Source organism: Phaseolus vulgaris, chromosome 3 (genome assembly GCF_000499845.2).
Source record: "Phaseolus vulgaris cultivar G19833 chromosome 3, P. vulgaris v2.0, whole genome shotgun sequence".
NCBI classification, from domain to species: domain Eukaryota; kingdom Viridiplantae; phylum Streptophyta; class Magnoliopsida; order Fabales; family Fabaceae; genus Phaseolus; species Phaseolus vulgaris.
In genome coordinates this window covers 3,368,372-3,389,929 of record NC_023757.2, presented here as the reverse complement: position 1 = coordinate 3,389,929, position 21,558 = coordinate 3,368,372, and the positions used below count along the sequence as shown (strand labels likewise).

The following is a 21,558-nucleotide window of genomic DNA, read 5'->3' as shown; positions in this document are numbered from 1 at the left end:
ATTAATTATTTGTGGTGATTTATTACTTTTAATTGCACTGGCTGTCCAGATAGTGAATTAGTATTTGGCTGAAGTGCGTTTCATTAAACTTAATTTTAAGAAATAATCATTTATTGCTGATCTAAAAAATTCTTACTGCAAATCTTTCATTGAGCTAACTACCACTTGAAATTGGCTGAAGATATCTTCTCCAATAGCCAGACAATAAGAAATAGAAAGTGCAGAAAGAGATAAGAGGCATAGGTAAAAGAGAGAAAAATACTCCGCCAAAGTCAAAGCATGATACTTTGGACTTCCATTTTTATTTCCAAATTCTCTATTATCCCCAATTATCTCTTTCCCCATGTAATAGAAATGTTTTGTTTCTCACTACTCTGACTAACTTCCACTACCACATATCCATCTAATCACTAGTCTTTGTTGGTTTGGACCTTCCGGAATTCACATTATGGGGCTGTCCCATTTAAAGAATATATTCCTATCACTACCACCCCTGAGGGAAGTTGTCTTATCATCTAGACAAAAGTCACGAAATTCATGTTGTCAGTTCCCAAGTACCCTTTTTCAAAGGCTGAGGACACTTGAAATTTGTAAGAAAACAAAGAGTTATTTTATTGATAACTGTTGTTAATAGGATATTAAGTGTACTGTTAGAAGCTGTTAGAAGATCTAGAGATCTCTTTGTAATCAATACTTTAGGACTAGAATTCTCTATATATAGAGGCTGATGTACTGTTTCAAATTAATCAATTTTATAAAATCTTCTCTCATTCATATTAATCCTTTTCAAGTTGGTATTAGAGCTCTCAATCTAGGGGGCTTTGCTTCCGCATTTCTTCTCTACCGTCTTAGCTGCTTTTCCTTTTTTTTAAGGTTGCTTGAAGTGCACCCAACTTATGGTTCTGTAACTGTTGTTTCCAGCTCTAGAAATTAGTCGTTTGGAGAGTTTCTTTTATATACAATATTAGAGGAGACAAAAACAACCTAACCTGGTCCAAGAACAACTCCAATCATCTGAGTCATGGATAAATGTGCTTTCTCCTCACACCCTTGAATCTTTGGAAAATTCCTTGAATAATTATTGTGAACTTGTTCTTGATGACCTGCCCATTGCTTTGAGAAAAGGATCTCGGTCCTATACCAAGTATCCTGTTTCTCATTTTGTGACCACTAATCACCTTTCTATGTACCACTACAGTTTCCTCTCGGCCATTGATACAATTAGAGTTCCCACATTAGTTCAAGAAGCATTAAAGGATGAGAACTGGGTTCAAGCCATGAATGAAGAAATGGGGGCCTTAGAAAAGAACCACACATGTGAAATTGTTGACAGCCCACTCGATAAAAAGGCAATAGGATGCAGATGGGTTTATAATGTAAAGTATAAATCTAATGGTACATTAGACCCTTACAAAGTAAGGTTGGTTGCTAAAGCATATACTAAGACTTATGGTGTTGATTATAAGGAGACATTTGCTCCAATGACAGATAACTACTGTTAGAATCATTCTCTCATTGGCAAATTATCTTGGTTGGAATTACAACAATTTGATGTGAAAAATGCATTCATGCATGGAAATTTAGAAGATGTGCAGGTTGAAGAAAGCCTTGTAAGGACTTAAGTAGTCACCCTGTGTTTGGTTTGGTAGACTCACTCAATTTATGATCTCCATGGGATATCAACATAGTAAAGGTGAGCATACCCTATTCTTCAAGCATTCCCCAGAAGGTAAACTTACTCTAGTCTTAGTCTGGTGATATGATTGTTGCAGGAGATGATGAACATGTAAAACAAATCTTGAAAGAAAGGCTTGTTGCTCAATTTAAGATGAAGGATCTAAAAAAGTTAAAGTACTTCCTTGGATAGAAGTTGCTTACTCAAAGAAAGGCATCTTTATCTCCCAAAGAAAGTATGTTCCTGATCATCTCAAAGAAACATGTAAGATTGATTGCAAGACCACTGAAGTTTCTATAGAACAAAACCATAGAACTAGGAGTAATGAAAGCTTTTCTACTATGAATAAGGGTTACTTAGCCCACACCAAACCTTACATAGCCTATGTTGTGAGAGTAGTTAGTCCGTTCATGCATGATCCAAGGGACAAACATAAGTAATTAACAAAATCCTTCAATAAATGAAGACAAGTCCAAGAAGGGGATTTTTGTTCAAGACGAATGAAAAATTAAAATTGGAGGTATACTAATGCAAATTATGTAGGGTTTGTCATAGGTAGGAAATCCATCTCAGGATATTGCATGTTCTTTGGTGGAAATTTGGTGACTTGAAGAAGTAAGAAACAAAATGTTGTTGCAAAGTCTAGTACATAGGCTGAATTCCGAGTGATGACACATGAGGTGTGTGAATTCTTATGGCTGAGAATTATTCTAAATGATCTTAAAGTGGCATGTGAAAAGTCTATTATTCTTTTTTGTTATAATACATTAGTTATTCCCATTGCTCACAATCCAATTCAGCATGATAGTACCAAACACATAGATATAGATCAACCAGTTATAAAAAGAAAAATTGGATAGTGGCCTTATCACTATTCTTATGTCCCATTTGGGATTTAGTTAGCATACTTGTTTACAAAAGATCTTCCCATTGAACGATTTCATAATCTCATATGCAAGCTCGGAATGATAGATATTTATTCACTAGCTTGAGGGAGAGTGTTGTTAATAATAGGATATTAAGTATATTGTTAGAAGTTGTAAGAGGATTCTAGAGATGTCTTTATAATCAATACTTTAGGATTAGAATTCTCTATATATAGAAGTTGAAGTACTGTTTCAAATTATTCAATTGAATAAAATCTTCTCTCATTCAGATTAATCCGTTTCAAGTATAACAATCAAACTAATTACATTCTCTTCTTCTCTATTTATAATAGTCAAATCTTAAAAATAAGGAAATAAAAAATATTCTAAACTGAATTGGAGGATTCTAAAGATATTTTTTCTAATCATAAATATTGAAATCTACTATTTACAACACTCAAGTTGGTAAATGAATATCAATCATTCCCAACTTGCTTACAAAATCCTTGAATTTGTCCCAAGAAAGTCTTTTAGTGTAAATGTTCGCCATTTGAAATTCTATAGGGACATGGGTGTTAGCCACTAGACTCCTATCAAGATTATCTTTGATAAAATGCGTGTTGATTTCAATATGTTTGGTCCTATCATGTTGGACTAGATTATGGACAATGCTCATGGCTGACTTGTTATCATAGTACAATTGTATATGGATGCTAATCTTTATTTTAAGGTCATCAAGTATGATCTTCATCCTAAGTCCTTCACACACACCTTGGGGAAGGGCTTGAAATTCAGCTTTTGCACTGGAACGAGATACTCTGACATGTCTTCCACAATGAGAAATTATTCTCATTGAACTTCTCTATCTCATATTTTGTTGTCATGGCTTTAAAGCAAACTTATGCTCTTTTCACTATGAATAGTATTGTCTATTGGTGACTGTGAACCAATACACCATGTAAGTTCCCAAGAAAGAAAGGTGGATCACAAATAAACACACTTAACATGTATTTCCTTTGTTAGAACTTTTCTAAACATGCACTTTTACACTACCACACTCTGCATAATAAGAATAATTCTTTTTTATGTGAAAGATCAGACTAGCTGCAATCACATGACATACTTCAATTTTTTGTTTTGTTTTCTACAACACTATTCTAACAACAATAGAATTAGGAACCAAGCTTTGATATCATTATTGGGTATCATAGTAACAGTGGAAAGAAATAAATGAAATATATTTCTGAGATATCTTACAAATGTGATTACAGTCTCTATTTATAGACTGTTTTACAACCTAATTAAAGAAAGAAATAATAGGCAATGAAAGCCAGAAATAATGAGTGTTTAAAGCTGTACAAATCAAATAAAATAAAATCACTAACAAATCTGTCCTAATAAATATAAAATGGAATCTGCACTTAATTATAACATAATTCTCCTGATTATGCAACACTCCCCCTCAAGTTGGTGAATGTATATCTATCATTCCCAACTTGCAAGTAAGATCTTCGAATTGTTTTGTGGGAAGTCCCTTAGTAAACATATCTGCCAATTGGAGTCTTGAAGGGATGTACTCAGTGGCTATAAGATCATCATCCAACTTCTCTTTAATAAAGTGTCGGTCTATCTCTACGTGCTTTGTTCGATCATGTTGAACCGGATTGTGTGCAATACTGATAGCGGACTTATTATCACATGCCAAACCCATAGGAGCTTCATATTTTATTTTTAGGTCATCAAGTATGATCTTCATCCATAAGAGTTCACACACCCCTTGAGCCATGGCTCTAAATTCTGCCTCTGCACTTGATCTTGCAACTACATTTTGCTTCTTGCTCCTCCTATCAACAATCGATCCTGCATAGTCAGCATCAGTATATACTTTCATGGATAAGTTTTCCCCCTTTTTGAATAGCAATCCTTTTCCTGGAGAGGCTTTTAAGTACTGAATAATTTTATCTACTGCCTGCAAGTGTCTTTCTCTTGGATCATGCATAAATTGACTAACCACACTAACTGCATAGGCTATATCTGGCCTAGTGTGTGAAAGATAAATGAGTTTTCCCACAAGTCTTTGATATTGTGTCTTCTCCACTTTTGGGTTTTCCTCATCATTCCCAATCCTATGATTTTGCTCTATTGGCACTCCAGTGGGCTTACAACCCAACTTACCAATCTCTTTGAGAAGATCAAGGATGTATTTCGTTTGAGAAATAAAGATGCCCTGTCTCGAGTAAGCAACCTCTATCCCAAGGAAGTACCTCAGCTTCCCAAGATCATTCATTTCAAATTGAGCAGCTAGTCTCTCCCTCAAATTTTGTTTTTCAATCTCATCATCACCTGTAATAATCATATCATCTACATAGACCAAAAGTAGAGTGAGTTTACCATTCTGAGAATGTTTTATAAACAGAGTATGGTCACCTTGGCTTTGTCGGTACCCCAAAGATACCATAGCTTGAGTAAACCTTCCAAACCAAGCACGAGGTGATTGTTTAAGACCATATAGGGCCTTCTTAAGTCTGCACGCCTTATTCCCTTCATTAACAATACCATAACCAAGTGGAATCTCCATGTATACTTCTTCCTCCAAGCTTCCATGCAAGAAGGCATTTTTAACATCAAATTGATGCATTGCCCAACCAAAGTGTGCTGCCAGGGAGAGAATAATCCTGACGGTATTCATTTTTGCCACTGGAGCAAAAGTCTCCTCATAATTGATCCCATAGGTTTGAGTGTACCCTTTTGCAACCAACCTTGCTTTATACCGATCTAGTGTGCCATCAGACTTATACTTAACTGTGTATATCCACCTACAACCCACTGCTTTCCTATCTTTTGGTCCCTTTACAATCTCCCAAGTCTCATTCCTTTCTAACGCGCTCATTTCTTCATTCATGGCTCGAATCCAGTTCTCATCTTTTAAGGCTTCTTGTACCGATGTAGGGATTTTGATAGAATCACTAGCTGAAAGAAAACTCTGGTGCTGCATAGAAAGTTTTTTTGTAGACACAAATTGGGATATAGGATATTTGGCACAAGATCTTTTTTCTTTTATCAAGGCAATAGGTAAATCATTTAGGTTAGGTTCAAAAGCAGTATTTAAGGTGTCCTCAAGAGTCTCACTGGTATGAGTTCTTACCTCCGGTTCAGACAATTGAAGTTGTTGTTCGACCAGGACGGGTTCTTGTTGCCTTCGCTGATATTGTTTTCCAAAATATTTGTCTTCATTATTCTTCTCTGGTAATGATGTTGGTGCAGGGTCTTTGTCATCCTCCCTAAGAACGAAATCCTGCAACAAAGGAAAAGGTGGCAACTCAAGGTCCTCAGCTTCTTGAATACTCTCCCCCTGAAGCTGAGAACTAGGAAAGAAAGACTCTGTTTCATGGAATGTGACATCTTTGGAAATATAAACTTTACGACTTTGAGGATGATAACATTTGTACCCCTTTTTGTTGGGGGCATAACCGATGAAGACACATTTGATGGCACGAGGATCTAACTTACCCCGATTAGGATTATGAACATGAACAAAAGCAGGACAACTAAAGACACGATTCTGAAGACTATTCAACATGGGAATAGAAGGATAGAATGTGGTCATAACCTGAATAGGAGTAACACCCTCTAGAACCCGAGAGGGTAATCTATTAATCAAATAAGTGGCAGTCAGGACTGCTTCCCCCAGTAAGATCTAGGAACAGATGTTTGGAAAAGTAAAGTTCGAGTAACCTCAAGGAGATGACGATTTTTCCTTTCAGCAACCCCATTTTGTTGAGGAGTGTCCACACAGGTTAATTCATGAACAACTCCATTTTCCTCAAGGAACTTGGAAAGGTTTTGGTTCACATATTCTCTTCCATTATCAGAACGCAATCTCTTAATTGGACTTTCAAATTGTGTTTGAATCATTTTGTAAAACTTTACAAACAAGTGAAAAACTTCAAACTTATCTTTCATGAGGAATATCCAAGTAACCCGAGTACAATCATCAATAAATGAAACAAACCATTTTGCACCCGAGATATTAGGAATAGGTGAAGGTCCCCATACATCTGAACTTTTATTACCATTGGGAGGAAAAGTTGTCCGATGGTGTTTAGCAAACTGACAAACCTCAACCTCATGAGCCGGTTTTATGGGGTTGAGTTAGGCTTAAAGTCCACTTTGTAATAAGCCTAACTCAATCCCATAAAACCGGCTCAATGGGGTGAGGTTTACACCCACTTATATACTATGAAAGGCTCTAATCTCTAGTCGATGTGGGATCTCCAACACACCCCCTCACGTCGAGACTGCCAACTCGTGCGTGGGACTATATATTATGGGTGGTCCGATAGCGGCCCGATAGCGGGTGGCACGATAGGCCCAACACAAATACTCGCTAGGATAGGCTCGAAATGGCTCTGATACCAAGTGGAAAGAAATAAATGAAATATATTTCTGAGATATCTTACAAATGTGATTACCGTCTCTATTTATAGACTGTTTTACAATCTAATTAAAGAAAGAAATAATAGGCAATGAAAGCCAGAAATAATGAGTGTTTAAAGCTGTACAAATCAAATAAAATAAAATCACTAACAAATCTGTCCTAATAAATATAAAATGGAATCTGCACTTAATTATAGCATAATTCTCCTGATTATGCAACAGTAACAAAAGGTGAAAAGAGGAACAAGACAAACAATAAGCAATAATGTAATCTTACAAAAGAAAATTACGATACCCTTCTCTCTAACACCAAAAAGAAAACAATAAGATTCTCTTTTGAAAAAAAACAACCACCATAAAATCCTTCCTTTAAGAGAAATTATTTTATTTTTCTCTCAAACACTAAAGCAGTAGAAAATAAAGGAAAATATGCACTGTTTGTTTTTAAAACAAGAAACATCAAACCTTCTCTCTAACACCAAAAAGAAAACAATAAGATTCTCTTTTGAAAAAAAACAACCACCATAAAATCCTTCCTTTAAGAGAAATTATTTTATTTCTCTCAAACACTAAAGCAGTAGAAAATAAAGGAAAATATGCACTGTTTGTTTTTAAAACAAGAAACATCAAAATCACTTTGATGGTCTATGTCGACATGGGTTTCAGTTCATTCCAATTACCAAGTCCCACTGTCCATTATAAAAGGTTTTACCAGCTGAACTAGTTTATGCTATATTTCATTGGAGCTGGTTATAGTGATATACTTTTCTTTTCTTTTAACTATAACAAAATTAATTTCCATTTGTCCAAAAATGACTGATTGCAGAAAATTTTAAGTGCGTCCCATGATTTGGAGCAATTTCCTTCACTTAAACTGGAGCTTAGCATGAGACAGCCACTTTGCCTACTAGGTGATTGAATCTTGATATTCAGAAGTCACTGTGCAATCTTGATAATGTAATTAATTACTGGTTGTGTAAACATGATTTAGCTATGTGCATTTTGTCCTACATCACAAAATGAATCAATTGAAATCTCTTTTCATTCCAAAAGCAGCTACCTTTAGCGATCTTGAAATCCCGTTGTTGGCCTGGTCAAGTGGCCATAGTATGCCTCAATATAGCAATCTTTGTAATATTAAGATGAAAGGAAGAAAAAAGGATTTAACAAAATCTTAGAAAGCTCATCCTTATTTCTCTATACTTGTTTTTTATCTTTCTTGCCATTTCATTTCTTGCTTTTCAACATTTTACAATTGCAATCTTATTGAGGAACCATGCCGTTAGGGGTGTAGTAGCATTTCTTATATCTACTACTCATCGTTACCTCTTTTAAAAGTGTTTTACATGCAGAAGTTTGTCTACTTGCAACGTTGTAAGATTAAAGAATGCTAGTTATTTGCACCTTTTTCTAAATTTAGTTTCATGTGGAGAACTGAAAAGCTACTGAAACCTACTAACTAGAGCAAGAGTTGAATAATTTAGAGAGTTTCAGATGAAATTGATCTACTAAGAGAATATAAATATAATTAGAGAAATTTCTTCTACGAATTTTTCTTGTTTAATATATAATATAAAAAATATTCTTAAAAGGTTTGTGATTATGCATAATTGTTGTGATACATGCAAAAAGGAAGACTTTTTACTTACTGCATTCCCAATTCTTATCTAATTATAGAATTATTATATTTTACAATAATTACTTATAAAGTCATTTCCTGAATGATTAAATGGGTCAGTGTAAAGTTTTACCCAACTTAAACCTAATGTTTACTTATTATCCAAATATAATTTTTTTTTTCCAAAAAATTGTTAACCAAAATAAAAGCCATAAAAGTAACTTGTATAGCTTTTGAAGAATTAAATTCAAAATTCAAGATTATTCTTCTTATTTCAACATGACTCAGCGGAGAAAATATGTTGGCTGGGTTTGAATTTAGGATTTTCCTACACTCTTAGAAGCAAAGTTGTGGATATATTCTCTTTATTAAAAGGAATAATCAAATTACTTTTAACAATTTTACAATTATTGTTTATTTGTATCTTTTAATTTGACGATAAAAAGAATTATTTATTAAAATCATTATATTAAAAGAAATTAAAAATAAAAATAGACTAACTACTTTATATCTTCGTATTTCATTTCAAAATCTACCTTAATTGAAAGGTTTTATCATGTAAGTCATATCTGCATGTTTTATTAATATATAAAGTTATTTTATACTTCAATAATATACATTAAAAGTAATATAATATATACTTTTAAACATTTAAACAGTGCAAAATTAAGATTTTTTTGTCATAAACTTGTAGTGTAATTTGAAAATAATAATAACAACAACAATATGTAGACTTTTGCTTCCTACACCCATAATTTCTAACTGCATTCCATAACTTAAAATATTCATTTTGACCTTGTGATTTTATTTGAAAGTTGCAAAAAGATCTTATGTATAGTAAAGCACCCAATTTATGAAAATGTCGTTAGATAAAACGGAAGTATATATAAAAATACATTCTCCACCCCTTTTTCGGAATATGTTCCAATTTTTTTAAAATTTTTTTTATCTTACAGAATTTTTTATTTAGAATGGAATTTTGATTTTTATTTCCAGATTTTTGTTTCCGAAATACAATAATTTTTAATGGATATAATTTTCTGGAATGTGTTGATTTCAATTCTGAATTTTTATTTTAAAAAAATGATATTTTTAAATTTTTTAAATTATATTCGGTGCAGGTTCAAAATGATTGGTTGTAAGAAATATTTACCAGAATTGTAATATTTGTTTTTGCAAAAAATCTCTTAGGAAAAAGATATTTGTTTTTGGATTTTTTTACTTTTTTTTCGTATCCTTTATAAATTTGTTTTGACTTTTAAAAAAATCATTGCTTTCTTTCATTTTTAATAGTTTTTTATTAAAAAAAGGTAGATAATTTAAATAGGTAACAAATAATAAAATAACAAAGATTTTAAACATAATTGTTAAATTTTGATAGAACGTATTTATTTGATTGAATACTACATTTAATCAAATTATTTTGCTATATACATATTAATAAAAAATCAATCAATTTCATTAAAAATAATGATATATTATTCAACCAATAGAAAAAAAATATGATCTATTATTCAACAACCAATAAAAAAAGTATGATTTATTATTCAACCAATAAAAAAAGTATGATATATTAGTTAACCAATAAAAAAAGTATGATTTATTATTCAAGCAATAAAAAAAGTATGATCTAGGAATTTAAAAACTGCAAAAGATCGATATATTTATTGACTAGTTAAATTTTCCTAGTATTCTTTATAAAACTGTTATATTTATTAATATTTTTAAAACTGTTATATTTATAATAATAGTAATGATACTTAATAATATTAAAAATAATTATGATAATAATTATAATTTTATTATTAATTTTTTATGAGTTAAATATATTTTTTATTTATCTAAAATGATCTGTTCTTGCATCAACAATGCAACTTCTGTTGCGAGAAGCAATTTGGAAGTTGGCTCTAAGTCATCTGGTTAGTACTTTGGATTTTGTTTTGCTATCATGTTTTGTTTTTGTTTTACCTTTTCCAAAACTATGAATTTTATAATATAATGTATTCTTGAATTTTCAGAAGCATTCAATCATTCTCTTGACTCGAGTAGTCTCCAAAATATAAAGCAAGATGAATACCAGAAGCAGGAATCTCAGGAGAATTACAAATATTTATTCTGAGTCTACTCTTCCAGCTCTTTAGATAAAAAGCTTTACAAGATTTTTCCACGGGGAAGATTATCAAATATTTGCACGCAAGAGTTGTACAGTGGCGTAGGCATTGAGACTATCTAAAGTTTACTTATAGTCTTACCATTTTCATATACAAAATGCACTCGTAGTGAGCCACTCATATTATATATATTATATATTGTATTGTAAATTGAGACTCTTAAGTATGTTAAATTTTCATTTGTTACCATGAGAATCAAAGATTAAAACCAAAAATTTATTCATGAGTGATTTCAAGATGTATTTTAAATGGCACAATTCAAGATATTTTTTTAGGAAAAAATTCAACACCCATAATTTTGATTAAGTGCTAAAAATAATTAATTGTAAAACATGATCATGTTTCGTTTGTCAACGATAGTTTTAGTTCAACAACAAATCATTGAGATGAGACGTAAGGATTTTGTTTGTCAGTATGTTGTCTTCTTTTACGTCTAATAAAACATGATAATTCTTAAACGATATGTACATAGATTTAAGTTAACTTCGTACTACACGAACCTTTATATGCTTATTTTATGTTGTATGGAATGTTCATATGTTTTGTCTGCCAAGAAGATTTTATCAAGCACAAGTCACATTAATGATTTTTTGGATGAAAAGTTAAAGTTGTTTTTTCTTCCATAACTCTCTAAAGTTAACCATTGTCAACTCTAAAAAGACTATCTCCTTCGAACAACTATGTTATTTAAATAAATTCAAAGTAAAAACACTAATATATTAGTACATCCAACTGCTTTTAATGCATCCTTCAAAATCAAGATCATCAAACATAACAAAAACATTCATGTGAGTTAAAGTCGATCGACAGCCAAAATCAAACTTGCAATTGCTATATTCTTTAACATCCATTTAAAGATGCATTAAGAAGAAGAATAGAGATTGACAAAGAAGGGCTCCTGGCCAAAGAGCTCAAGAGGCTACTGTCCGACCCGATCCGCCTCGACCGCTACATCCGGTCCAGCGTCTTGCGCCTGCTCAAGTCCGACCTTGTGGCCTTCCTCTGCATCAAGGTTCCTTTTTCGGCTCAATCTTTCTCTTCTTTTCATTCTTTCCAATGGTGAAAGGTGATGAAAATTACGAGTCACAAAAACCATGCTTAAAAGGATAGAAAAAGACGATGTCTTAATGATCAAATTTATACTTTGAAGAACAGTAGAACAGTAGGATTTTTTTTTCTTTTCTTTTTAGTTTTGTAGCAATTGTATGAGTATACAATTGTATTTGGGTTAGTTTTGGGACTTAAGTAGTTATAGGTGTTCTAATAAAAAAAATTAAATAAATACATTTGAATATTTATTGAATTTATTTAGATAAATAGAAAATACAAAAGATACTTATATCTAAATACGTTTGTATATTAAAAGTACTTATATCTAAATACGTTTGTATATTGTATTTAATTAAGTATACAAGAAAAGTAGTTTGAAATGATTGAAAAGGAAAAGGAAAAGCAGTCCAAATATTTAGTAAAAGCAGTCCTTATGGTTTGTCCCAACTGTGTATAAAAAGAAAAGGAAGAAAGAACAACTAATAAATTTGGAACAACATTTCATTCAAATATGCATAGATGAGATTCATTTAGTGATGAAATATAGAAACATACCTTCTTCATAATTAGAATGTTTTTGACCGTTTCTTTTGAAAGATTTACATATTTAAGACTTTAAAAGATTTTGTTGGTATTAATTTCAAACATCTTTTCACAGTCTTACATTATTCAGTCTGGCTGGCTTTGCAGCACCAGACCAGCAGACCAAAAGTCCCCATCAAAGTAAGGTAAACGAGTCATTACCTTGGATTCACAGTTTTCAGTATGAAGAAAGAAATTGTTCTTACAACAAGGACCAAGAACACTTGAAATGGGTTAATCAAGACTAATCCTTCAATCTTGGGTTGAATACTATCTTGGGCCGGGTACTCCTCTCCTTGATGGAAACTCTTTGCTTCTCCTCTCGGCTGGTGCTCTCGGCTGGTGCTCTCGACTTCTCCTCTTGGCAGGTGCTCTCGGCTTCTCCTCACAACAGGTGGGGGGTACCTGCAAGTCGCTCCGATGCCAAAGTCAGAAAAGGTTTAACGTTCATCAGATAAAATCACTCTTACCTCTTTCTATCTCTGAACTCCTATTTATAGAGTTTCTTTAATGGGCTTTCCCTTTACTCTTGGGCTTTCTTTCTGCACCTTTTTTATTATTTGTGCACCCCTCTTGCAAGTTTTTATCTAATTGGGCTTTTACAACTTTTATATTTGTTTTATTCTTGTCTTTATTGCTTTCGGTCAAAACCTCTCGGTTTTAACTTAATCATCTTAATTGTTATACTATGTAGTTCTCGGCATGAACCTCTCGGTTTTACCCTATCAGTACACTAGCCCCCCAAGACAGAAATATTTTAAGGTCTTATAAAATATTCATGTCTTAATAAATTATAGTATATTTGACATTTGATTTGATTTGATATTGAATGCCTCGGTTTTTGTGCCTTAACTTGCTGAGTTAAGTTGATTTGACGTGAACTTCTTGTTGCAACCGTTAGATTATACCTTTTTGAATGGTTTCAGATTGCTTGCAACGTTTCAAATTCTAGGGTGTAACTTTGGGTTATAAATAGGGTCTTCTTCTAAATTTTTACGAATGTGTTTCGTTGTGTATTGAGAAAAGCAGCTTTCTTTCAATCTGTAACCAGTTCGTGCAAAGGTAATGTCTCTTTCAAGTTTTTCTGCTTCTGATGATTTTTCAAGCGCGGGTGGTGAATCAACTGGGCGAGTGGTGCGAGAAGAGGATCGCCAAGACTCGAAGTCTTCATCTGCTACCCCTTCTTGTATGAATGATTCAAATGGAGCACCGGCTGTTGATGCTCCTCAAGAATTCGGCATTGTATTGCCTCAGAGAAGTCTTCGTCCAGGTTACCAATGGGTTAATCATAAAGTCCGAGAGTATTTGTCCAAATATCGTTCTGCTATCGAACTTCGTAGTTTCCTTTCCCATTCTCAAATTTATTATTCTGACATTGAAAATGATATTATTTCTTTTCGGCGTGTTGGGGATGCCGACAATGTTTGTCATGGTCGAGAGGGTGATAGTTATGAGTTTTTTTATTTTTATGCTTGCTTTTTTAGAGATCTTCATATTCGGTTGCCTTTGAACAACTTTCAAATAGGTGTCCTTAAATTCCTTAATGTCGCACCTACTCAGCTTCATCCGAATGGTTGGGCTGCGATGCAAGCATTTAGCATTTTGTGTAAACTGTTATCGCTTTCTCCTAGTCCTGCTTCCTTCTTGTATTATTATAGTTCTCGGCCTGGGAAGCGGCCAAGGTGGTTATCCCTTATTAGTAAATCCAATGTTTGTTTCCTTAAACCTTTTACATCGTCATACAAAGATTTTAAGGGGAGTTTTTTTAAGATTTTAATAGAGCCTGTAGGAAGAGAGTATTTTTTTGATGGAGATTCTCCAAGGTTTCCTCTGTACTGGACAAAAGATCCTGTGAAGTTTAACTCTATTTCATTTCATTCAATGGGTGTGGCCGATCGTCATGTTATCGAAGTTTTTAGTCGGCTCTCGTACCAGGTTCCCACTCGCGCCTTGCTACAACTGTATACTTCACCAAATCCTCGAGAAGACCTGTTTGGTACGTGGTTGTTCCACATTTTTGCTCTTTATAGGATAAAGCATTTAACTTAGCTAAATGTTTTATTGATTTTCAGCTTTGATGGCGAGCACTAATCCGAAAGCTCGCTCGTATTTTTCGAAATTGCTGAACAAGGTGGGTGATGTAACTCCCCGTCGTGAAAATGTGGTGAACCCTGTGGTGGAAGAAGTTGTGGAACCCATTGTGAATGTGGAAGTGGTTGAACCAGTAAGTAATGCTGAGGTTGCCGGTCCTTCAAAGAAATCGAAAAAGCGTGATAGGAATAGCAAGAGGTCGCATTCGTCCTCTCGGCGGCATCGTCAGAGTGAAAATGTTTCTTCCGAACCTCTCTCGGAAATGATATTTAGTGCTACAACGAAATATGCGAAGTTTGTTCAGACATCTTTTGGTGAATCGTCTTATAACATGCTGAAGACTATGGATGCTGCTTCTTTGGCAGATTCTGTTATTGAATTATCAAGCAGAAATCTTTTGATTGGAAAGATGTTGAAGGAGAAGAATGGAAACTGTGTGGCGTTATCTGAGTTTGACAAATTGAAGAATGACTTTGATGAGTATAAAGAAAAAATGAGCTCTTTATCGGTGCAGTTAGAAGATATTAAAAAGCAGAAAAAGGAACGAGAAATTGAAATAGAAGGTCTTGGGAAGAAAATTTCTGATTTGGAGAACGAAAACTTGAAATCTGTCGAAGAGAATGTTCGACTGTGTAAAGAAAATCAAGGCTTGAACGAAAAGGTATCGGCATTATCTTCTGCGAATGATTCCGACAAGAACACCATCAAAGCTATGGATGAGGAGATACATCAGCTGAGGACTAATGTTTTTGAAGCCGAAAGCTTTATTTTTGAACAACATAAGCTGGGTTTCGAGAAGGCTCTTCAACAAGCAAAATATTTCTATAAGATTCCTATTGATGAAGGGAATTTTGATGTTAAAAAGGACTTTTATAATGGTGAATTAATTCCTGTTAATGAAATTCCGGACAATGACGCCAAAGATATCAATATCGAAAATTAGGAAGATGTAGATGTTAATGTTGTTTATAGTTTTAGTTTACATGAGGAGGCTGCTTTGGTTTTGAAATGTTGAACTTATGTGTAAGTTTTGAATCCTTTTTGTAATGTCTGCTTGGGATCTTATCAGAAACTAAAGAATATTATTGCTCTAGTTATTATGTTATTCACTTGGTATTATGTGGACTCTTACTTTCGGCTGTGCTAATTGTTTAGAACTTCTCGGTTTTGTCTTCTCGGCTATATGATAAACCTTTCGGTCGAACGCTGTGAGGATTGTACCTTCGATTATTTTAGTTAAACACTTTTAAATGTTAATTTAGAAACGTGACATGAGTATTATCATTAATCATTAAGTTTATTTTTCGGTTTTTTATTACCTTGGGATAGTTGCTACCTTTCGGTTTGTACTATTTTTAGAGTAACCGAAAACGTAGACCTGCGCGGGTAGATCTAACTCTTGTCTTTAGTTGCCAATGTTTGAATTAGACGCTATGATTCTCTCGGTTTTATATCTATTGCTTGGAGATGTCTCGTGAACTAATTGAAGAAAGAATCGAAGACTACTTTTCGAGAGGGATTTCACCTGGAGTGAAAGCATCCAGGACCGAAAAGAATTATGTCAATAATTTTTTCGGGAGGGATTTCACCTGTAGTGAAATCATCCAAGCCCGAAAAGAATGATGTAAATTTTTTCGGGAGGGATTTCACCTGAAGTGAAAAGCGTCCAAGACCGAAAGGTAGTATTATTTCGGAAGGGATTTCACTTGTAGTGACAACATCCAAGACCGAAAAGAAAAGCATGAGTCAAATATGATGTTACTGGATAATTCTTCTTGATTAGATAACTAGTATGTATACAAGCTTCTGGCTTACATCTTCTGTTTCAACTAAAATAGAACTTTAAATGACTCGCATTCCATGTATTCGGTATCACTTTTTCTTCTAAAGTTTCTAATCTATAAGCTCCGTTGTGTAAGTTTTCTATTATCCTGAATGGTCCCTCCCAGTTGGCTGCCAACTTTCCATGTCGTGGATCTTTCCGAGCATCAGTACGCATTCTCCATACCAAATCCCCTTCCTTAAAATCCCTGAACTTCACTTTCGCATTAAACCTTTTCATTGCTCTTCTTTTTACTGCTGCTTCCTTTATCTTTGCTCGTTCTCTGAGTTCTTCAATAAGATCAAGGTCAGTTCTTAAGCATTCATTATTAATATTCCAATCTTCCATTTGCCTTCGTAGTGTTGGTTCAGTAACTTCTACTGGTAACATTGCATTTGTTCCATATGTGAGATTGAATGGTGTTTCTCCTGTTGATGTTTGTGGTGTGCATATGTATGCCCATAATATTTTTGGTAACTTTTCGGCCCATAGTCCTTAGCACTTCCTAACCTCTTCTTTAACTGTCCGAGAATAACTTTGTTTGCGGCTTCAGCTTGTCCATTTATTTGTGGATGCTCAACTGACGTGCTTGTTGCTTTGATCCCCAAATCTGCATAAAATTCCATAAGTTTTTTGTCAATGAATTGTCTGCCATTGTCAGTTATAATGGTGTGTGGGATTCCGAATCGACATATTATATTTTTCCATACAAACGATTGGACCTGTTGAGCTGTTATCTTAGTTAACGCTTCCGCTTCTATCCACTTTGTAAAGTAGTCAACAGCTACTATCATAAACTTGGTTTGTCCTCGTCCAAGTGGGAATGGTCCAAGTATATCCATTCCCCATTTTGCAAATGGCCATGGGGAAACAATTTCGTGCAACTCTTGTGCTGGTATGTGATTTAGACTTCCGAATTCTTGACATTTTTTGCATGCCCTGACATAAAATTCACAATCTTCTCGGATTGTTGGCCAATAGTAACCGGCTCTACAAATCTTTGTTGCCATTGTTCGAGCTCCGCAATGTAGCCCACAAATTCCTTCATGGAGTTCTTTAATTACATATTCAGCTTGTTCATTTGAAAGACATTTTAACAAAGGCACAGAATATCCTCTTTTGTATAATTCATCACCAATCAACACAAAACTAGCTGCTTTCTTTGCCATTCTTGCATCCGGTTCAACTCCTTGTTCTTGGCTCTTTATTACTTCTATGTAAGTCTTCATCCATTCATCTTTTGAGGTTGTGATATTCAAGCATTCTTCCATACTCACTGTCGGCTGACTAAGAGTTTGCTGTATGATGGAGTTGTGTTGGCCCTGTCGTTGTTGGCTTGCTAGCTTGGATAATGAGTCTGCTTTCATGTTTAGTTCTCTCGGGATATACTTCATTTCGGCCTTATTAAAACATTGCATAATATTTAACACTTTATGACAATATTTCATCAGTAATGGATCTTTTACCTGATACTGTCCCTGCACCTGTCCCACCGAAAGTTGAGAGTCACTTTTGCAAATGACATTTTCAACTCCCATGTCTCTGGCTAATAGTAACCCTGCAACAAGAGCTTCATATTCGGCTTGGTTGTTGGATGTTCTGAACTCAAATCTTAGCGCCATCTCCACCTGGAAGTTATCTGGTCCTTCAAGCACTATTCCTGCTCCGCTGCCTCTTTTGCTTGATGCTCCATCTACATACAATGTCCAGTGCTCCTGCTGTGTTGCTGTCGGCATTTGAATAATGAAATCCGCAAGGGATTAGGCTTTGATAGGTCCTCTTGGCTCGTACTTGATTCCATATTCTGATAGCTCCATCGACCACGTCACCATCCTACCTGCAAGTTCGGGTTTTCTCAAAATTTTGGATATTGGGTAATCTGTTCTCACAATTATTTGATGATTCTGAAAATATGGCCGAAGACGTCTCGCAGCATACACCAGGGTTAAGGTTACTTTTTCAATTTTGGGATATCTAGTTTCGGCACTCTGTAGGGATCTACTCACAAAATATATTGGTTTTTGCTCTGGGGTTTCTTGAATCAAGGCTGCTCCTATGGCTTCAGCTGAGGTGGCTAGGTAGACTATGATGGGTTGGGTTGACACTGGTTTAACCAAGATTGGTGGTTCGGCCACTATAGTTTTGATTTGAGAAAAGGCTTGCTCACACCGCTCATCCCACTCAAAGGTTTCGGATTTTTTTAGCAAGTTTACTATTGGTTTGGTTTTTTCGGCAAGAATTGGTAGAAATCTTGATAATGAGTTGAGTTTTCCCACTAGTCTTTGTACCTCCTTCAAATTCTTTGGGCTTCCCATCTTCATTATTGCTTCGCACTTGTCGGGGTTTGCTTCAATGCCTCTGTTTGTCAACATAAAACCTAGAAATTTTCCACCTCTTACCCCAAAAACGCATTTTTCTGGATTAAGCCGAATTTCGTATTTTCTTATCTATGCAAACACCTCCTCAAGGTCTTCCAAGTGTTTCTCTATCTCCCCTGATTTCACAACCATATCATCAACATACACCTCCATATTTTTTCCAATCTGATCCTTAAACACCTTGTCCATCAACCTTTGATATGTTGCTCCAGCATTCTTCAAACCAAAAGGCATGACTTTATAACAATAATTCGCAGTGTCTGTGGTGAAAGCCGTTTTTGGAACATCTGGCTCATACATTTGTATTTGATTATACCCTGAATAGGCATCAAGAAAGCTCATCATCTCTTGTCCAGACGCCCCATCCACTAACCGGTCTATGTTGGGTAGTGGGTATGTATCTTTCGGGCAAGCTTTGTTTAAGTCTGTATAGTCTGTGCACATTCTCCACTTTCCATTTGGTTTTTTGACAAGCACTACATTGGATAACCATGTTGTGTATTGAGCCTCTTTTATGAAACCAGCTTGCATTAACTTCTCGGTTTCTTCTATTGCCGCTTTTCGTCTTTCTTCTCCTAACTTTCTTCTTTTTTGAGAGACCGGTCGTGCTTCTTGACATACAGACAATTTATGACAAACTACTTTCGGATCAATCGCAGGTATATCAGATGGTTTCCAAGCAAACAAATCCTTGTTGTTACGTAACACTGTGATGAATTTACTTAACAACTCTTTGGGCAAACTTCCACTTACATAAGTGCATTGCTTCTCGTCTTAACCCAATACCACAGCTGTGGTCTCTTCTTTTGGCTCTATCCTTTCGTCATTTATTCTTGGGTCCAAGTCGGCCATTGCCACCATTCTTTCAGTATCATGGTTTGCTCTTAAATTCATCTTTAAGCCTGCTGCATAACATTCCCGAGCATCCTTTTGATTGACATAAACCGTTGCTATCTCACCTTTTTCTGTTGGGAACTTCATAGCCAAATGCGGTGTTGAAACTATTGCTCCCAGTTTATTCAAAGAGGATCGTCCTAATAACACATTATATGATGTAGTAGCATCCACCACCAAATATCTGATTTTGATTTTTTTAGTTTTATTGCCTCTTCCAAACGTGGTCATCAAATCAATGTACCCCTTAGTGTTAACTCTCTCTCCCGAAAAGCCAATGATCTGCTCTCGGAAAGGTACTATATCTTCTTCTCTTAAATGTAATCTTTTGAAAGTATCCCAAAACAAGATATCAACTGAACTCCCCTGATCAACTAAGGTTTTCATAACAGCATATTCGGCTATTTCTACCGTTATCACCGTAGGGTCATCGTGATCGGGATCAATCTCTTGAAAATCTTCATCTGTGAAAAGCATTGGTGGCAAGGTTCTTCTTTTGAAAATATGATTAATTGTTCTGATGCTTCTCCAATGTTGTTTTCTTGCTGATGAGGATTCCTTTCCTGAAAAACCTCCTGAAATTGTGTTTATAAATCCTCTGACCGGCCTACCCAGACTTCGTTCCCTACTCCGCCTTACTGACTGAGTGTTTTGATGATCCCTATCACTTCTTCTTTCTAGCCTTCCATCTCTTCTATCACTTCTTTTTTCAACTCTTTTTTCATCTCTTCTTTCAAATCTTTCAACTCTTCTCTGGCCCATTTCTCCCCCTCTCGATCCTCTCTCAGGACTTAACCTTATTCTCACATTTCCTCCTTGGACGAAGCGTTTCAACTGTCCAGCTTGAATTAATTCTTCTATTCTATCCTTCAACCCGATGCATTCTTCTGTATGATGGCCATGATTTTTATGATACTCGCAATGCTTGGTATGATCTGCTCTTTCTGGTGTTCGTGCTTTTCGTAGTGGTGGTATTATTTCTGTTGCCATAGCTTCTTGTAAAACTCTAGCTCTGTTTGCATTCAAAGGTGTGTATTGTTGGAATTTTCGACTTCTGAATTCTTCTCGGGCTCTTCTTGCAACAGGCGGGTGTTCTTTTTCTGTCACCCTCTTCTCGCCTCCATCAACCCTTACTTGATTTCGAAACTCCCTTAATTCTTCCATTTGCATAAATTTTGATGCCCGTTGCCTTAGTTCATCCAGATTGATCGTAGGTTTCTTGCAAAGACTATCGGCAAATGGTCCCGGTTTTAATGCCGTTATCATATGATGCATGGTGACCTCTGGACTAAGATTTCGGATTCCCAAAGCAACCTTTCCAAAACGTTCCATGAACATTCTTAAAGACTCTCCTTTCTCTTGTCTTATGTTCACTAAGGCGATTGACGTTAAATGATGGGGACGACTAGTTGCAAATTGAGCACCGAACTTTTCTATCAACGTATCAAAACAATCTATACTCAAAGGTGGGAGGCGTGTAAACCAGCTCAATGCTACCCCTTTCAGAGTTGTAGGAAATACTCTACACATAACAACATCATTCCATGTATACAAGCTGATTTGAGTAGTATATATTGCAATATGCTCATCAGGATCCGTACTTCTATCATATTTGTCAATGGTTAAGTTCTTCCAGTTGTCAGGCAACGAAGTATCGACTATAACATCATAAAACGGATGTTTTCTGGAAGATGTTCCTGCACAAACCCCAGAGTTTTCAAGCCATCTTCTTCTGGTTTGAGAATTTTCATTATATATCCTCTCGTTCACTTGTATCCCCGGTTGGACAGTTTCGAAAGATGAATTCAAAACCGTTTCCTCTTGTAACTTTCTCCTCATGTGTGCGTTTTCGGCTCTTAACATACTCAATTCTTCTTCATTATTCTTTTTTAACATCTCGAATTCTTTTTGTAATTGGATTGGCATGTTAACATTGTCTTCCCGATCTCCACCTTGTTCTCCTCCTTGACTCAT

At 35.0% G+C, this 21,558-nt stretch overlaps 2 protein-coding genes across 4 annotated transcripts in view; one reads left to right on the top strand and one right to left on the bottom strand.

Annotated features, from left to right (window-relative positions):
* The window catches only part of LOC137806294 (ATP-dependent DNA helicase homolog RECG, chloroplastic), a 39,985-nt gene extending 31,807 nt beyond the window's left edge, over positions 1–8,178 (top strand). For all 3 annotated transcript variants that reach the window (XM_068606319.1, XM_068606318.1, XM_068606320.1), the window contains one exon: positions 7,805–8,178. In XM_068606319.1, coding sequence (XP_068462420.1) covers positions 7,805–7,897 — 93 coding nt within the window. In that variant the 3' untranslated portion in view covers positions 7,898–8,178. The remainder of the gene's footprint in view (positions 1–7,804) is intronic.
* An 11,286-nt stretch (positions 8,179–19,464) lies between these two features.
* Positions 19,465–21,558, bottom strand: LOC137808829 (uncharacterized). The gene has a single exon (XM_068610108.1). The coding sequence runs from the start codon at positions 21,556–21,558 to the stop codon at positions 19,465–19,467; it is 2,094 nt and encodes a 697-aa protein (XP_068466209.1).

What these genes read in the sequence shown, in the direction of transcription:
- LOC137808829 (XM_068610108.1), bottom strand. Translation starts at nt 21,558, where the DNA reads ATGAGTCAAGGAGGAGAACAAGGTGGAGATCGGGAAGACAATGTTAAC.